This window comes from Carlito syrichta, unplaced genomic scaffold, assembly GCF_000164805.1.
Source record: "Carlito syrichta isolate Samal-C Ts95f unplaced genomic scaffold, Tarsius_syrichta-2.0.1 Scaffold304553, whole genome shotgun sequence".
Taxonomy (NCBI): Eukaryota; Metazoa; Chordata; class Mammalia; order Primates; family Tarsiidae; genus Carlito; species Carlito syrichta.
The window spans coordinates 961418-979549 of NW_007248649.1; the positions used below are offsets into that span (position 1 = coordinate 961418).

Sequence of the window (18132 nt, forward strand, 5' to 3'; positions counted from 1 at the left end):
AAAAGATGATTAGTAAAAAAATATATACATATGAAATTCTATGTGTTTTAAAGTAATTATGCAAACAAAATTTTTAAAAGTAAATTAAGAGAAAAAGTACTGCTATTTTAGTAAGGTCAAAATTTTATTAAAAATCCATTATAATGAACATACTCAGACAACTAAAGGTTGGGCTTCAAATAACCTGGGGAAAAAATCTTGGTAAAGAAATAATTAAATTATTGAAATTCAATAGTTGCTCTTGTAGGTATGACTTATTCAAGTACTGGAAAGAAGTTACTTAGTCCATAAGTATACTTTAATCTGACAATTACATTATTAAGTCATAGCAGTTTATCAATTTATAGCCCACTTTACCACTGATTAAGAGTGTTAAACTGATAATACCGAATACCATAATTAGCATAGCAATGTTTAAAGGTGGTAGCTGTTGGGTTATATATTCGAGCACCCAGTGAAAAATATAATCGACAATACTTACCTCTTTAGGGAGCAAGGAAATAAAGTCTCGCTGAAACTGAGGTTCTATCACTTGCATCATATGTTTTACCTGTGTTGGTTCACAACTATCAATCAGTTCATCTAAAGCAAGCAATTTCTCTGGTCCACTCCAGCTCTATCAAGAAGAATCAGAAATTTTATTTTAACAGATGTCCCAAATTATAAGCTCATAAAAGAAAACTCACATATACATATACAACCATATTTGAACAAGGTAGATAGAACAGTATAAAAAGTGGCTGCTTATAGTGATATTTTCTCCAGAAGGCATTGAAATTTATCAAGTTTACTAACAACGTATATTTTGCAAAAGCTTTAAAAGTCATAATTTTGACAGAAAGATATTTTTTCATTATATTATTATAATAGTTATCTGGTCATTTACTACCAAGACACTGGTTGAAAAACCAAAATTTTATTCCAGAAACATCAATTTGGGTTACTGAACAGGACATTCTGACTGATGATTTTTCTTTCTCTACATTCTTTCTAGTGGGTACTATATAATTTGATGGCTTAAATAAGGCACCCATTTGAGAGGCGATTAGCAGCATCATTTAGAGAAAAATTAATAATGACATATTTCACATGTGCTGTGTCTTCCACAAATTAAAAGGGCTTCGATTTGCTTTGTGAACATAATTTCAGATTTCAAAAAATAGTAAACAATAGAAAACAGTAGCTGACTTAGTGGTAAAATCAGAAAATGAATAAAGACCAAAAGAGGGTAAAAAATAAAGTGCTACACCACAGAAAAATAAAAACATATAATTATACTTCAAAAATATGAGTTCCTTTAAACGACACCAGGGGACTATTAAAAAACAAAAGCAACAACAACAAAAAAACTTTTGTTTTATTTCCCAGTGAGGAACACTTGCACAGAAAAACCATAGTCCTTAAAAGGAAAAAGTGAAAGAGCCATATGAAAAATTTAAATTGTTACCGTTTAACAATAATCATGTAAAACATTTAAATAACCTCATAATACTTAAGTGAAAGGACAACCTAAAGCAGGCCTTTGTTTCTTCTATGCTGATTTAAGCACCTTTTGTGAATGAAGATATCCATTTTGGAAGTGGGTGAATAGAGAATAACAGGTGAAGATTTTAATTAGAAAGATCTGAATTTTTACACTTCATTCCTTGCTCAAAGAAGAAAACTTGGATTTCATAAACATATGAAACACGTAATAATTGAAAACAGATATATTAAGAGCACAGGGACCCTTAACTAGAATACTTTTTAGTTTTTTTTAAGTATTTACTTTTTTGGCATCTACAACGAACTTCATCTCTTCTTTCCTATCATAAAGTATACATTATGGCAATGCTATTAAACATTTCAGTACTATTTCACTCTTCCCATAGTATATTTCATTTCACCACCAAATATAAAGAAATACAGGTGCCAATAAATTATGTCCTTTCCTTTTACTTCTACACATACACATACCCAGAATGTTCACCTTGAATCTTTTTTTGGTCAGGGTAAGGATTTATACATAAAAATTAAAAATACCCATACACATGTATATGAACACACATTATCAATTAAAAGCAGTGAATTTGTAGTCTGATTTTCTTTGGTTTCCCTCACATAATTTCAAATACTGGTTTCAAAACTTACCTCTTTGGATCAAACTTACAGTGACCAAACCCATCACTCACCCTTTGGTTTCAATAAAATAACCTACTGATTTACTGATTTACATCCTCACAGGACTTGAAGTGGGTTTTATAACATGTTGTTCCTTGTCTGCCTACATCCTAGAAAATTCCTGGACACTAGTATAAGGTCATGCCCATTTTGAGTGATGGAGAACTATTCTAACTGGATTAAAATGTAGCTTTAATTAAGGTACTTGATAGCAGGATAATTTTAGTATAAACTTCTTAATTTCCTTTGCATATATAAAGGTCTGCTTTAAATATATTTTTGGAAGTGTTTATAATTAAATTTTGATATAAAATAAAGATAACTATGTAAACTTATAGTAAAAATCTTTAATGTATTACTATTCTATACACTTTCCATGTATAAGTTACATTAATAACTACTATGATTATTTATAATTTAAGGTAATTAATTAAGCATATGTCTAGTGTTTTCTTTTTTTAGTTAATATATTATTACTGTGTTTTTTAGAGATGAGTTCTCACTATACTGTCCAGGCTGCTCTTGAGCTCCCAAACTCATAGGCTCAAGTGATCTCCCAACTTAGCCTCCCAACGTTCTGAGATTACAGGCACAAGCCACTGTGCCTGACCTTATTACTGTTTTATAAAAAGAATGGAATAGAAAAAAAATGGTATATAACCAATACATGAGAATATCTTTGATCAAGGATAGGGTATAGGAAAAAAAGAAAAAAAGAAACCAGGACAGAAGACAAATACCGAACTCAGATCTTAGGTAAGTATTTGAAACTATGTCAGAAATTTCTATACATTTAAGACAAAGTCCATGAAAAAAATTAAATCTGCGTAGCAAAATACTTGTAAGACTCTAAACAACATTTTAAATGACATTTTTACTGTTTTAAATATGTGATTTAACAAGAACCAAATAAAAGTAAAATTGTCTCAATTTAAATTATACATACATTCAGTAGATTTTTTTTTATTCAAAAGTATATCACTGACAAAGATTAGTAACGAAAGTAAATGAGACTGTTTCCACTGACTACACATATTCAACAGCCTAATTACTAAAATCACATCTCTTGGGTGATTCCAAAACTGTAAGGACCATATAGACAGCTTTGCTCTCTCTAGCCTGGGTTTCTTCCCTAAACTTCAGACCTGCATGTAAAATTGCTTATTTAACCCTTATTCTTGCATATATAACTAAAACTTAACATGTCCATGCTCTTTCTCTCTGATCTGCACTTCCAGACTCTTCCTCATTTCAGTAAAATCAACTGTATTCTACCAGTTGCTCAAGTCAAAAACTCTGGGGTCATCCCTGACTCCTCCCTCTCTTTCACCATCAGGTGGCTCTGATCCAAATGAGTTCTACAGTCTTAAACTTCAAGATATAAACCAATATATCTCACCTAGATTATTCCTTAACACTCTAACCAATCTCTCAGCTACCTACCTTGGCCCTCCTCATTCTATTCTTCATACTATACTCAGTGATATGCTAAAAGCCACTCTTCTTAAAACCTTCTAGTGGTTTCCTCTTCACTCAAAGTAAAAATCAATCTTTAGATTGACCTACAAGGTACTAATTTCCTATTACCTTCCCTCATTTGCTCTGCCAAACAGACTCTTTCTGTGCCTCAAACACTCAGGCATGCTCTGCTTGAGAGTCTTTGTGCTTGCTATTACCTGAAATATTCTTTCCCTAAGGACTCAAATGGCTAGCTTCCTTACTTCCTTCTCTGAACAGCCTTTCTAAAATTGCAACTGGTTCCAAACCCCTACTCCTATGCCCTCCTAATTGGAATGTAAGTTCTACAAGAAAGGATTTTCGGCCTGTTTTACTCAACATTATTGCATCCCAGACCCCAAGGAGGGTCTAGCACATAATAGATGCTCAATAAATATTTGTTGAATAAATGAATGAATCCCCCAAGAGTCAGGAAATATACCAATGCTATCTCAAAACTCTCTAGAGAGTGTTTCTCAGCTTTATATTTGATAGTATCACTAGGACTTGCCAGCTTAGTTTGGTTCCAAGAGTGGTTTCAAATTGTGTACACACACATGATTTAGCAGCAAGAGAAGTACATATTAACACAAAAACCTTGCAGCTAATGACTGTATTAGAACAAAAATAACAACCATTAACAAGGAATAATTGGATAAGCACTGAATTGGGGATCAGAAAACAACTTTTAAAAAAGACACTATCACTACTTGGATTAAAATTTTGCCTCTTCAGGCCGCAGTTTCTTCATCTGCAAAAGGAAGTGTTGGATAATTCTAGTAATTATTATTTCACTTCTGTCTGAAAAGTGGTTGTCTTGGAGAAGAAAAAAAAAAGTATTTCCTGGGCCTTTCATGGTAAAGTTATGTCAGAACATATTGCAGGGGAGAGGAAAAACATTCCAGGTTCAGAAGCAAATTTTAATTTGTGGGCAAAATTGCAAATGCAATTTTGAAAATTCTCCCATGGAAGTGGCATTTTATTTCAGGTAAATTAGAGCATACAGGCAGTAGAGAAGAGCGGAAGAAGCACTAAACTGCAATCAGAACCCTGGGTTTCACCTGTAAACTCACTATGGAACTGTATTTAAGTCCCTTAATGAGGCTGAGTCTCAGAGAACCCACCTACACAATGAGGGGCTTGGTTGAGACCAGAGGTTCCCAAATGCTGACCAAGGACAGCAAGAATCAGAGTCCTACAATCCACCTGCATTGAGTTTGATTCAGTGGTGGATACAGGGCTGATAACTTTTTTTTTAAAACAAGCAACTCAATCATTGTTGATGCAGACAATTCACAAACCTGCATTTGGGAACCACTGGTATGGATGATGCTCAGTGCCCAATCAGACAGAATCTTATGGCCGTGGGTGGTATTATGCCTGAATTTCATGTGGTAACAAACTCACTTCTCTAGCACCTCCAGCAGATGGTTATCCAGTCTGTTTGAACAGTTCCTGGATTGGAGTACTTATTATCTTCCTTTCTAACGTGGGTCAGTTCTAATTATTAAATTCAACTTAATGCTAAAATCTGACTCAAAGAACACGATTCAGTTTTACTTTCTGAATAAATGAAGAATCAGTCTGTTTCTACTTTTAAATCAAAGTCTTTGAAATATTAAACACAGGCACAACATTTTCCCTTAGTCTTCTCTGGGTAAATACAGGACTTTCTTCAATTCCTCCACACATAACAAAGTTCCTTAATCAATTTCAAATACAATTTCAAAGTAATAATAGATTCATTCTATTTTGGGACTGTTTCATAGGTTTTAATCTTCTGTTGACTAGCAAATAAATTCACATAAAGTCAGAGAACATATACAATTTCTAAGTACTCCAATGAAACTCAATTAAATAATTCAATAAAGTAATTTGCATTCTGTTTTTAATATCAAAACACGTATTTTAACTTATTATTTTAAGATACTTTGAGTATCATAGATCATAAGTGGATATACAGCTTTAATGTAAATATACTTTAACTAAAACAATGAAACACTAATGACATTTTTATAAGGTTAAGGTTCTTCTACATACTTTATTCTTGACCCTTACAGCAATGCTGTGAAGCTAGTGGTGATAGTTCCTTTTTTGACCTGAGAAAACTAAGTCCCACAGAGGCTATTACTTGACCAGTGGAAGAAACTAACATTCAATGAGTCTTCATTATATTTTCAAGTATCTCTTTAAGCACATTTATTTACATGTTTTCTCCCTTTTGACAACTTTTTAATGTTACATCTGTTTTTATAGCGTATGAAAATAAAGGCAAGAGTGGTTATATAATATCAATGAAATTAGCCAGTTTTTAAGAGGCAAAGTCCCAATTTGAACTAAGAGCTTTTTCTTCTTCTTTTTTTTAATTTCAATGTGGTATTTTAATTCAGATTTTCTCAGTAGTCCCAATAATGCCCTTTTATGGCTATTTTTCGCCTGAAGCAGGATCTAATCAATAGCTATATGGTGCATTTACTTGTCATGTCTCTTCAATCTCCTTTAATCTAAATCAGTTTCACAGTCTTTTGTCATTCATGACATTAACATTTTTTTTATAATCAATATTTTTTATTATGATATTGTGGGGTAGAGTTAAGGGTTAGGTATACCAATACGTTTCGTTCAGGCACCCTTGTTGATAAAAGGTGTTTCCCCGCCCCAGACAGATATGAGCTTTTTCTTCTAAGTCATATGTGCTTCTCTCAGGATGCCTCTGGCTATACATTTCAACATAAGAGAATGTTCATGCCATTAATGTCTTTACCTAGTCTGGTAATTTCAATTGAGAAACCATTTATTAACACCTAATGATACTAACAAAAAAAAACAACCAAAAAACCAATTTTATCCTCCAAACAAATAATCTGAAGCATCAATTTGGCTGCTAAAGTAGGATCAATGGCTACTGAAAATTCAAATGGTACAAAATTTCTATTTTTTTGTTTTGTCTTTAATTTGCACTTCTATTTTCCTATGGCACTGTTTCAATTTCCTTTTATCCAAAATGGTATATCATTTGCTCCCATTCAATTTATAAATTGAGTACAGAGTGCTTTGTCAGAATTGATGGAGCTGGACTGAAACAATGCTGTATCACTGTCTTAGGAGCAATAACAGAACAGTAAGGGGACCAGTTCTCCCATTTTGCTTATTATGCAACAGAAAAGTCATCACTAAATACCCCCCACAGCATATCGGTAGAAATCATGCCAGCTTAATTATCCCTCAACTATACCTCATAGGTCAACTCATGACTCCCTCACTTTACTGTGAAATTATATCTCTCCACAAGTTAGGCACTGTAAGCCATTAGGCAAATGATTCATTTCTAGTTACTTTGGCACCAGCCCTGAAAATAAAGGGCAGTGCACAATAAAGAGGCCTTGGGTGTGTTAGACATAGACATTGTACTCAAAAGATTAGGGTCCTGATCTACCTGTCTAGTTGACCTTTTGTTGCTGGAGATTTCTTTGCTAGAGAATATTTATCTGAAAAAAATTATAGTACTATGTCTGCAGGGATAATTCCACATGCTATTCCTGCTAACTAAGAACAAGTTTCCTAACTGCTTCTACTTCTCATATAAAAAAGCAACCAAATGCTTTTATAGGACCAAAAGCTAGACATTCTTCAGTTAACTGACTAAAGTCTTTTGGGTTTTTTTTTTTTACAATTAACATTCCTGAAATTAGGATGCATCTAAACAATCTATGGTGTCTCAGATTTGATGACATACACTGTGTAGTAACATTTGGATATTTTATTTAAAAAGCATGAGCTAGCTAAACAAGCAAACATGATACAAAGGACTCTCTAAAACACCTTCCCTATAAAATAAAGCTTAAATGCCTCCTACTTCAGATAAATTATTAGAGAGAGTTCCCTTAAATTGGGAATTACCCTAGTCGGTTAGCACAGAAAAATTTTGAAACATATAGAACACCCATTAGAAAAAAATAGGCTCCATCATGTAAAAAATAAATCTTACTAAGAACCACCTTCTGATCAGAAATAAACCTTTTCATATAAAATAAGCATGCTGGAGGCTATCTACAACGATGATAAAACTATTGCTAATAGTATAATTTTCAATCCTGTTGGTATTTTTCTTATAAAAATGATATGAAATCACACTTTAGAAGACTGAGGTAAAAGGAATGCTTGAGCCTAGAAGTTCGAGACCAACTGGTGGCATACTGAGACCCTGTTTCTACAAAAAAATATTTAAAAATTAGCTGGGTATGTTGATACACACCTGTAGTCCCAGCTACTTAGGAGGCTGAGGAGAAAAAATCACCTGAGTCCAGAAGATGGAGGCTGCAGTGAGCTGTGATCATGCCACTGCATTCTAGCCTGGGTGACAGAGAGAGATCCTGACACCAAAAAAAAAAAAGAAGAAGATATGAAATCAGCTCTCTACACCCATATTCTCCTTTCTTTGGTTTAATTGGAGATGGTAAGACTATATAAATGCTTGATTTTATTTTTACCTCTTATTGGTAAAGAAATGTCTTTTGAAAGGGATAGGACAAAATGTAGAATTCTAAGGCATGCATAGAAAAAAATGAAAACTAACATTTAAAAAATATCATGAACCTGATGTAAAATAACTTAGGGGACAGGAATAATCCTTGGGAAAAAGGTAAGTTTAATCAACAAATGGCTGTGAAAACTTAAAAAAAAAAGAATCTCTGTAATTATAGTGGCTTGTAATGTTTAATAAAAATAAAATATAATTTTCATTTCTCTGACCCAGATTTTCTTAACTTTAGTACTACTGACATTTTAGACTGGGCAATTCTTAAACACTTGATTTATGTGCGGCATCTCACTGGAAGAAGAGATAAATAAATTTAACACTATTGTGGAAGGCCGTCTTTTACACTGCCTCTACCTACCAGATACTAGCAGTGTTCCCCCAACTCGTCAGTTACAAAAACCAAAAATATCTTGATACATTTCTTTCTTAACTGGGGAAAATCCGATCTCTGTTGAGAGTCAGGCTCTACCATTTTGGTTACTTCCCCTCAAAAAGCAAAAACAAAAAAATTATCCCAGTTTTTCTGAAATCACCTGAAAGGTAGAAAACAATTTAAAAATCCATTTATTATGCCATGCTCAGTGGCTCATGCCTGTAATCCCAGAACTTTGGGAGGCTGAAGTGAGAGGACTGCTTGAGCCCAGAGGTTTGAGAACAGCCTGAGCAACTTGGCAAGACCTTAGATCTCTACAATAAATCAAAAAATTAGCCGGGCATGGTAGTGCGTGCCTGTAGTTTCAGCTACTTGGAAGGTTGGGGTGGAAGGATCGCCTGAGCCTAGCATATAGAGGCTGCGGTGACTGTGAGCATGCCTCTGCACTTCAGCCAGGGCAAGAGGGTGAGACTTCTACTCAACAAACAAATAAACAAACAAACAAAACATTTATAAGCAACACTGCTTCGGGTGCATTTTCCAGCTACAGAAAAAAAAATTTACATATTTTTCTCATTTTTGCCTAGGTATTTAAAATATTAGAACTTACAAAGAGGATATCTCAAAAATCTGAATTACAAAATAAAGTCAAATAAAGTATCTTCTTTTTCAATCATTAAAGACCCAACCACTGAAGCAGCCAGAGGTAGCATATTCATTTTATTTTAGTATGGTGGCTAGTTTCAGATATTTTCATCCTATACAATTTATATTATTTATCATTTGCAAAGAATAATTGAGTACTTAATCTGTGCCAACTAAACACTTGATTTATATGCATTATCTCACTAGAAGAAGAGATAAATCAATTTAACATCACTATCTTAGTTATACAATTCGTAATATTCAAAACTTGGTTGTAAACAATCTTCCTAGTAAATGCCCAAAGAATTAAAATACTATTAAACTATAGTAATCACAATTTGAGCACAGTAAGCCATGTACAAGCATGGCATTGATGAAAAGAAGTTACATGAACTCTACTACAGTTCTTAAATGCCTAACTTACAAGCAATGCAGGTTAGAAAATGAGAGTACATTTACCAACCCAGAAACCCAAAAATAAAGGAGAAGAGGAAGAAAGGTCTTATTAATTAAAAAGCAATAAAAAATGCAAATATAGGTTTACACAAGTATTAGATTTTCTCAACTGTGACACCACTTAAAAATTAAAATGAGTTCCCTTATTTTTAATAGCATTTTAAAACTGAAATATGTATCCCATAAAATTCACCATTTTAAAGTGTATATACTTCTGTGGCTCCCAGCACATCCACCTTGCTATACAGCCATCACTATTATCCAATTACAGAACACTTCCATCACCCCAAAAAGAAACCCCGTATCTATTAGCAGTTATTCCCTCTTCTCCCTTCATTGCCTGGCAACCACTAATCTACTTTCTATCTCTATGGATTTGCCTATTCTGGACATTTCATATAACAGAATCAAAATGTGGCCTTTCGTGTCTGGCTTCTTTCACTTAGTATAATGACTCATGGTTTGTCTATGGTGTAGGATGTAACAGTATTTCCTTTTTTATAGCTGAATAATATCTTATTTTTTGCAGCAATTTAGTGAAGCATTTCAAGTTTAGATATGTCACCTGAAACATTTTCAGCCATTCCTGGAGGCCTGTAGGTGGTTGGACAGATGTAATACGGCGTCGCTGTTGCCCTTGGCCATTGGCTGCTCTGAGGTCCCCAAAAGTTGTTGGTGTTGCTGAACATGGTACAAGCCCAGTGGTACTACAAAAATATACAAGAGTGAAAGCAAAAATAGATATTTATTAAAAATAATGGACTCTAATTTAATAAGAAAGATGATGACCTGGCATATTTCAAACATCAATACAATTATTACTTTTATTTGCTCATTCCCAGAGAGCAAGGGTGCACAAAACCTACTTTGCTATTCTTGGAGTAAGTTTCCTCCCTCCTACATAACCACCTGTTATTATCCCAGCAGTCCTAATTCCAACCAAATAACACAATCTCCATGACAAAACTGCAAGTCATTAATACATTCAAGTAATGTTAAAATATTTCCTTAGGACATACAAGTTCCATTTCTCCCTATGACTAGTCTTCAATGACATAATTAAATAAAAATTCAAATTTTCTCTATAAAAAAAGTTGTGAAACTTTATTAGTGATAAAAAAACAAATTCAGATGTAGAAAGTTCAAATGTTTTAGATTTCACTGAGCACATTTTTACTTTAGTTTGCCCCAGATGCCTTCAAAACTGTTTATAACATTTATCTGCAATTTTTTATTGCCATTTATAAAGCTTGGTCTGGATATCTGACAGGATCAGCCTTGATTAGAAATGGACATATTCAAATCAGGCATGTACTGAGGACTTATATGCAAAATTAAGTAAGATAATCTAAACATTTTTATCCAAAAATTTAAATTTTGAGATCTAACTGTTTCAAACTTGACATTCAACTCTGCCATTGCTGAAATGAGGGAGTAAGACTAGATGATCTATCTCTAAAATTGTCTAACTTTCCTAAAAGTGACTAATTAATAGCAGAAATAGCATAGTTATAACAATATTAATATACTAAATCTTACCTTGGGATTTCTGTATGTAATTAAAACATTTAAACTCAAGGTAAAAAACTGAGTATCTCCATTTTAGAGATATTGGGGAAAAAGTAGTAGAAACATTAATAAAATTATATTTGAAAAGTAATTTCCAATTCATTAATCTCTGATGATGGAGTATTTTAAATCCAAGGAACACATACAAATTGTACCATAATAGTTGAATATCAAGCTCTGATAAATTACTAATTAAACAACTCCCCCAGTTTTTTCCTATCCAGCACATCTCATGTTAAAAAATGTACTCAATCACCAGATTCTACAGAAAAATTTACCTCCTGTCCTTCTGTTAACATTATACATCTAAGAAAATCTCTAACATTCAACAATTAAATCTATCTTTTCTTTTTTCAAATTTAAAAGTATGTTCTATTTTATATTCTCCAAAATAAAATAAGATGTGCTTATACCTTAAATTTTCTAAGAAAAAAATGATGGAAAATCATAGTTTCATCTTATTAGTAAATCTGTCAAAAATACCATAAAACATCAAATATATACCTTCCTAATTGACAAAGTCTCCAAAAATACACAGAAATAAATGTGCTACTTATTTTAATTTTGCCTTAGTGAAATTATGCTAAAATGCTAAAAAGTAACATCTAAGTTGATGTCTCAATAAAGACAAATTTTATTAAAATGTGTTTTGTAATAAAAATTCAGCACTCATTTATTATAAGTTGCCTTAAAAACAACTGAACAATGTAATAATATCTTTGCCCTAGTATCAGTCATATTAATAGAAAACCAAAATAATATGACTGACTGGAATCTATACATTAAAAAAAATAGCATTAAAGTTAGTTTGACATTAAATGCAACTTTCTCATTCAATAAATACTTTATCATGGCTAGAAGGAAAAAGCAAAATGAAGTGAATAGTTTCACTTGTTCTCTATCCCTCCACACCCTCTGGTGGAAGTGCCAAAAAGCAGTAAAAGTGTCATAAGGCAAAGAGTAAGGGGGTGGGAGGGCAGTTAACATGAGAAAAATCACAGAGAAAAGCAGCTTCTGAATAACTAAGAGACAGTTTTATCTTTTTCCTGTGTATCATCTATTTTATTGTACATAAAACTAATATGATTATCAATATTTCCAAATTTCACAGAGAAATATTTTCTACAACTGAACGAAATAATAAACTGTTTCCCTGAAAATGAGACACAATCTATAACAATGTTAAAAAAAAACCATACATCTGAGCAGTGCTAATCTGATTGCATCTTATAAAAAAAAACCTCTAAATCAAAATATTCTGAGAGAAAAAAGAAATGTCATAAACATAACGTTCTTTTGGTTTCTGTTGCTTTCAATCAGTTATTTGAAAAAGTGACAATTGTAACAAAAATAAAAGATGACTAAAAAAAGCTCTTAAGATACTTTTGTCATTTAAATTTTACAATACAGCAGTCCAAGTGACATTCAAAGCCATTTTTAATTGGTTAGGTAATAGTTATTGTGCTTAAGTTAGCCTAATTAGCATGAGAGTGGGAAAAGTTTTATACTGATGCAAAATCCTGTAAAATGAAGGACCGAAGCAGGAAACAAAACCACAATCCTATTTAGTTGTCATGGAAACTATTTTACTGGTATAGAAATGTATGTGTTAAAAACACAAGACCTACCAAGTCAATAAAAGGAAATTTATAATTTCATGAAATAATAGTTAGTAATTGTGAGGTTTATTTCATTGCTAATAAATAAATCTTCAAACTTTCATATAAAATATATCTATCCTAGAACAGCTGTTGCTACAATAACAAGATAGTTGCTCATCTTCATATTTTATGGTTTACTTTATAGAATTCCTCAGAAACTGTGATTTTAAAATTCTGTTCACAAGAGAATTTCTGCTTGTGTCTTACTTCAGTGTATTAGCAACAAAACACAAACTACAGTGATAGTCCTCTTTTCCTTATTTAAAATGGTATGTTTCTCAATTTCCAGTAACCTCAAAACGTGTTAAACAGTCAACGATAGTAGTAACATTATTATTCTATGAGAATAAACTAAAGTAAATGCGTTCAGAATCATCAACTCTTTAAAAAACATGAGAACCATAAGATAATCAATTATTGTATTTAATATTACCTTGTGTATTCTGAGACTTTGCATGGTTTCTTTCCCAAAGAAAAAGAACGGACCTCAGAACCATGGTCCAACTTTCTTTTCATCTATAAGGTGAAACAAATAAGATATTTTTTAAAAAATCATCTATCCAACTATCAGACTTTGAGTTAGTATTGTTAATATTTAAAATTGTTTAAATTTTGATATGCCTACAATGGTAACTAGGCAGTTAATATAGAAAATAAATGTTTCATAGTTTCTTCTATTTGTCCTACTTTGCTTTACTCTTAACAGACTGGAAAGGTGAATTTTTCTCCTTAATATTTTGTACAGAAGAACAGTATATGGTGATTTGAAAAACTGACATTCATCATATATACTCCTTGAGGTAATATATCTTTCATGTTTTCCAGTTTAATGACGAAAATAGGGGAAAATCTCGTGCTAATTCACATTTTAAAATAATCATATTCAACATGCCTTCCTCACTAGTCTTCATTTTCTTTAAAAATTTGTTTTAAGAAAGATAAGATAAATAAAATTCAAAATGTCAAAATCAGAAATAAGTACGGAAGAGAAACAAGAAACTCAATTTTAAACACCCGTATCATTATAAAAGGGTAAAGAACAGTATAAATAAAATAATCTTGACTAGTGATTATAGTAAGGCATAATAAAACAATTAATATTGGCAATAAGAACAGTTTAAAAAAGTAAATTTACAATAAGATAAAAATCTGGAGATGGTATAATAAAGCTGGGGTTTTGAAAAGTCATCAGTTAATAAATACACAGAATATAGCTCTACTGAGATACTCAGAACAAAATATTCTAACTTGAAAAGCAACAACAAGATATTAGAAGAGAGTTACACATCTCTGTAAGGTATATCTGAAATCTGTATTTTTAAGGTGTTTTATTATGCTATGTTATACTGTAAATATATTCAGAATTGCATTTTGTCAACATCAATATTGAAATATTTATTTTTATATTTCATTGTCGGTTAACTGAGGCCATAAGACTACATGTATATTTTAAAACTAGAAAATAAAATCTGATAAGATTCAACTTTTTCTAAGCTTTGTATCCACAAATTAATTACTGCGTTGCTGCAAGTTAAAGGAGGAAAAAAACCCCGGAGTGCTAGAGAGCTATCCTCATTTTTATAACAAGGTAAAAACCCTTGCTTTGCAGCAGCCTTATTTTCCTACCTATTGCCTCACATGGGAACACCATAACACAGCATGATACTATATAAATATTAAAGAGAATCAAAGAAGCTCTAAACATCTTTCTAAGCCACACTAAATTATAAAGACAATGTTATGATCATCATGAAGAAAGTCCTCTAAAATACAGGGATGCTCTTATTTAAAAGCTAGAGGTGAGGGTACAACAAGATAATCCACAATTTATACCTTAGTTCATGAAATACCTACTGCAAAGAAATGGAATTGGTCTGGTTTCTTCCTTCAGAAGTTTCTACACTAATTATACTGTTTTAAAGTGATGCCTCTCAAAAGCCATTATTTTCTTTATTTAAATAATTTTATTAAAAAGCAAACATAAATATAATAGCAGTAGTACATAGGCAGCCACGTGCTTCCATGTATATAATTTATAGACACATACACGCAAAATGAATCTATCAGGAAGGTCAGTCAGTACAGAATACCTTAACATTTAGCTTTCTGATAACTTCCACAGAGTATCAGGTTCATAATTATTATGAGAAACTTTGATATTTATTCTAATTAAGTTTATAATACTGGCTTTCAGAACTTCCCAGGATATCTTGTAGATACATGGTCCAAATACCATTTGCTACTAAAAGCAAACTTTATTTCCATCTCAGAAATCCTCCAATGAATAAACATGCCTACAATGTGTATCAAGGAAAACACTGAGAAAATATTTTATTTTAAAAATATTTTATAAGGTAAAGCATCTTCATTATGACTATAGAAGTCTTTTAAATACTGTACTGTTTACCTAAAAATACTTTAGAACCAAAAATTAATTCTGCAATTTTTAGGGGTATAGAAAGTAAAAATGAGCTTTTTAATTATAAATTCCAAATATCCTCATGATTCTCTACTTTTAAAAGGGGCAATGAATGCAAACAGGAAAAACTATATATAAGGTATAGAAAAATTGAAGCAAGATTCACTGAAAGCCAACTAAGGATTGAGTATTTCCAGGTCAGCATTTAACGGAGCCACATTTCTAAAGTCTGAATATATTTCTAGTGAAAAATTCTCCAGTGAAAATATACGTTATTTTAAATTTAAAGCGTTTCCAGCTCACATTATCTTTCCATTATTTGCTTACATTCATGATATAAAACAGACTACTAGTCATCTAGCCACCCACCAAAATTAGAGGATACTGCAGCCATCTCTGATGATACAGATTTTCCTTCTCAGGCAGGCACACACACAATCACACAGCATAGGAAGAAAACAGATTACTTACTTTGTAAAAAATCATTTTTAATGTGCCGTAGAAACCCATATTTTCTGTATTTTTCCCCTTCAGTGATTCTGTGCCCCCGTGTGTCCGGCTGCTTGGCAGTCTCTGACAATATAAACCTTTTTCAGGTAGGTATGTCACAGATTCTAATGTGGACATGCTCAGGCACGTCAGAAAAGGAAGATTAGGGAGCAGAACCAGCAACAAAACTCCACAGTAAAGGCAAATGCAGCTCAGTATCAAACCGCTTCCCGGGACACACATACATACATGCAGCTCGGCTGAGGAGAACTCGAGGGAATAATGAGAGAGAACCGAGAAGATTATTGGAGGAGACTATGCCCTGTCAAAGCCTTGACTGAACAGATTCCTCCCTCAGCAGCAGAGGGATCAGATTACATCTTCCCTTGAACACAGAATGGTGCAGTCCAGGATTCAGCAATGCAGACTGCACATCAATTACACGGTGATCCGCTCCAGGGAACCCGTGAGCACACAACGCACTCCACAGAGGGAGGATGTAGGCGCCAACGAGCCCGCCCCCACGCGCAGCCCCTCTCCCCGTGCAAACTTTCAGGAGGTTATTTTGGTGTTTTGTAAAACCTGCATTTTTGAAGAGTTTTAAATAGCAAGCAAGCAACATTTCCACAAATAAGTCCTTTCAGAAACATTCTGAAAATGGGATATATTTTCATACAGTCCCCCTCAATAGAGGCAAAGCAGGCTATTTTCACTAACTGTCATCTTACTGGAGTCCTGGCACAGACTGATCAGATTTTTCAAGTAGCTTAGATGGTACAAAATGGGCCATCCCAAAGGGAGAAATTACATATTCTTTGGGGTGGCTGACAATAAAGTAGACCAGTTTGGAACATATAGCATCTGCAGAAATTATGTAATTAAGCTACATTCCAATCTGTATATGTGTTATATTTAATAAAAATATTCCCCATGCTTTTCCACTTCATTCTTTTAAAATGTAGTAATTTTCAGGAAAATTATCACACGCTTCATCAATCCTTAGTAATAATGAAAATCTTTTTAAGATTAGCAAACTAGTCCTACCTTAGTGTGTCAAGTTTGGCTGAAAGGCTATGTTCTTCAAAATGTGCAAAAGCTGTGCTCATTGGGGAATCTTACCCTTCTGTGTCAATTTAAACGAGTAAACAGGAGGTGCTGGACTTTTACCTTCAAAATTATTTTGACAACTGTATTGCTTATCATTAAAAAGGCGTTTTTGCATGATAAAGTTACCAAAGTTTGCCTGAGGCAATAATTTTCTTAGACTGACTACGACAAATCTAGATTATTTCATCTTGCAACTTGCTTCACAAGTAGCTTCAGAGGCAATTATAAGATTCCTTGGACTAGAAAGGCCCATTATTATGGGTCTAGTTCATTAACTCCTACCCTCCCCATTAACATTTTTTATTACAAGTAAACTGCGTGCCTATAGTTATTTGAAGTACTCAGAAAGTTTCTCTAGAAATAAACAGGAAATACTATTTAGACATAACACATTGTAATACTCTCTGCTATGGTGGTAAATCACTTTCTTTAGTACAATGGTTGCAAATACTGCATGAAGTAGCATAATTTTAAAAATAAAAATGTTTACCATTATAACTAAGACATTAAGGCAATGTAATGCCTTTTACTTTAGAACACAAGTGAAAATAAGATAATATAAAATTTTATGAGGATGTCCATCTTGGGTCTTTCTCTTAGAAATTATATTATACTGTCTGTCTTTTTAAAAAATATCCTATCTTGGGTCTTAAATTAATTCTTACCCTCAGGAACAATATGTGCATGTGCCCAGCAGAAGTCAGTTTTCAAAATAATTAGCTCCCTTCAAAGGTAAATTCTTTTTAAATTGAAATCTCTTACTTTTAGCAAAAGTAATCTAATTGTTACTAATGAATCCACAGAGGCTTTAGTTAGAGGCACTCATGATTTAGGAAAGGGGGAGAAAAGGTAATATTCTTTCCTGTTCTAGACTACAGGGACACTTAACATTTCCTCTAGAATTTGTCAGTGGTAACTAGCTTGTCATAATACAAATGTAATACTAGGGATACAATAGTATACACTTTGATTTTAACTGAAATCATGACCTATTTCTAGTTGAACAAACTTTCTCAAATTAAAGCTGCTCAGTTAAGAACAGACCCGGAAAATCTAGGATGTTTAAAGAAGAAAATATCTCTTAATTTTGTATATTCAAAGGAATGTTCTCATGGTTACGTGGCTCCTACTTATGGCTGTGATGTTACCAGAAAACCTGTTCTCCCAAAATATTTGTTTAATATGTAGCTATGTCCTGAAATTCACATTTTATTCT

At 32.8% G+C, this 18132-nt stretch overlaps 1 protein-coding gene across 4 annotated transcripts in view; it reads right to left on the reverse strand.

Annotated features, from left to right (window-relative positions):
• The window catches only part of FBXW7 (F-box and WD repeat domain containing 7), a 90341-nt gene that overhangs the window by 15030 nt on the left and 57179 nt on the right, over positions 1–18132 (reverse strand). For 3 of the 4 annotated variants that reach the window (XM_021713439.1, XM_021713438.1, XM_021713440.1), the window contains 3 exons: positions 13335–13417; positions 10237–10378; positions 482–616 (listed from right to left, as the gene is read on the reverse strand). In XM_021713439.1, the coding sequence (XP_021569114.1) occupies positions 482–616; positions 10237–10378; positions 13335–13417 (360 nt within the window). Of the gene's footprint in view, positions 1–481; positions 617–10236; positions 10379–13334; positions 13418–15791; positions 16294–18132 lie in introns of those variants that run through there. The other variant, XM_008060168.2, reaches the window with a different exon arrangement.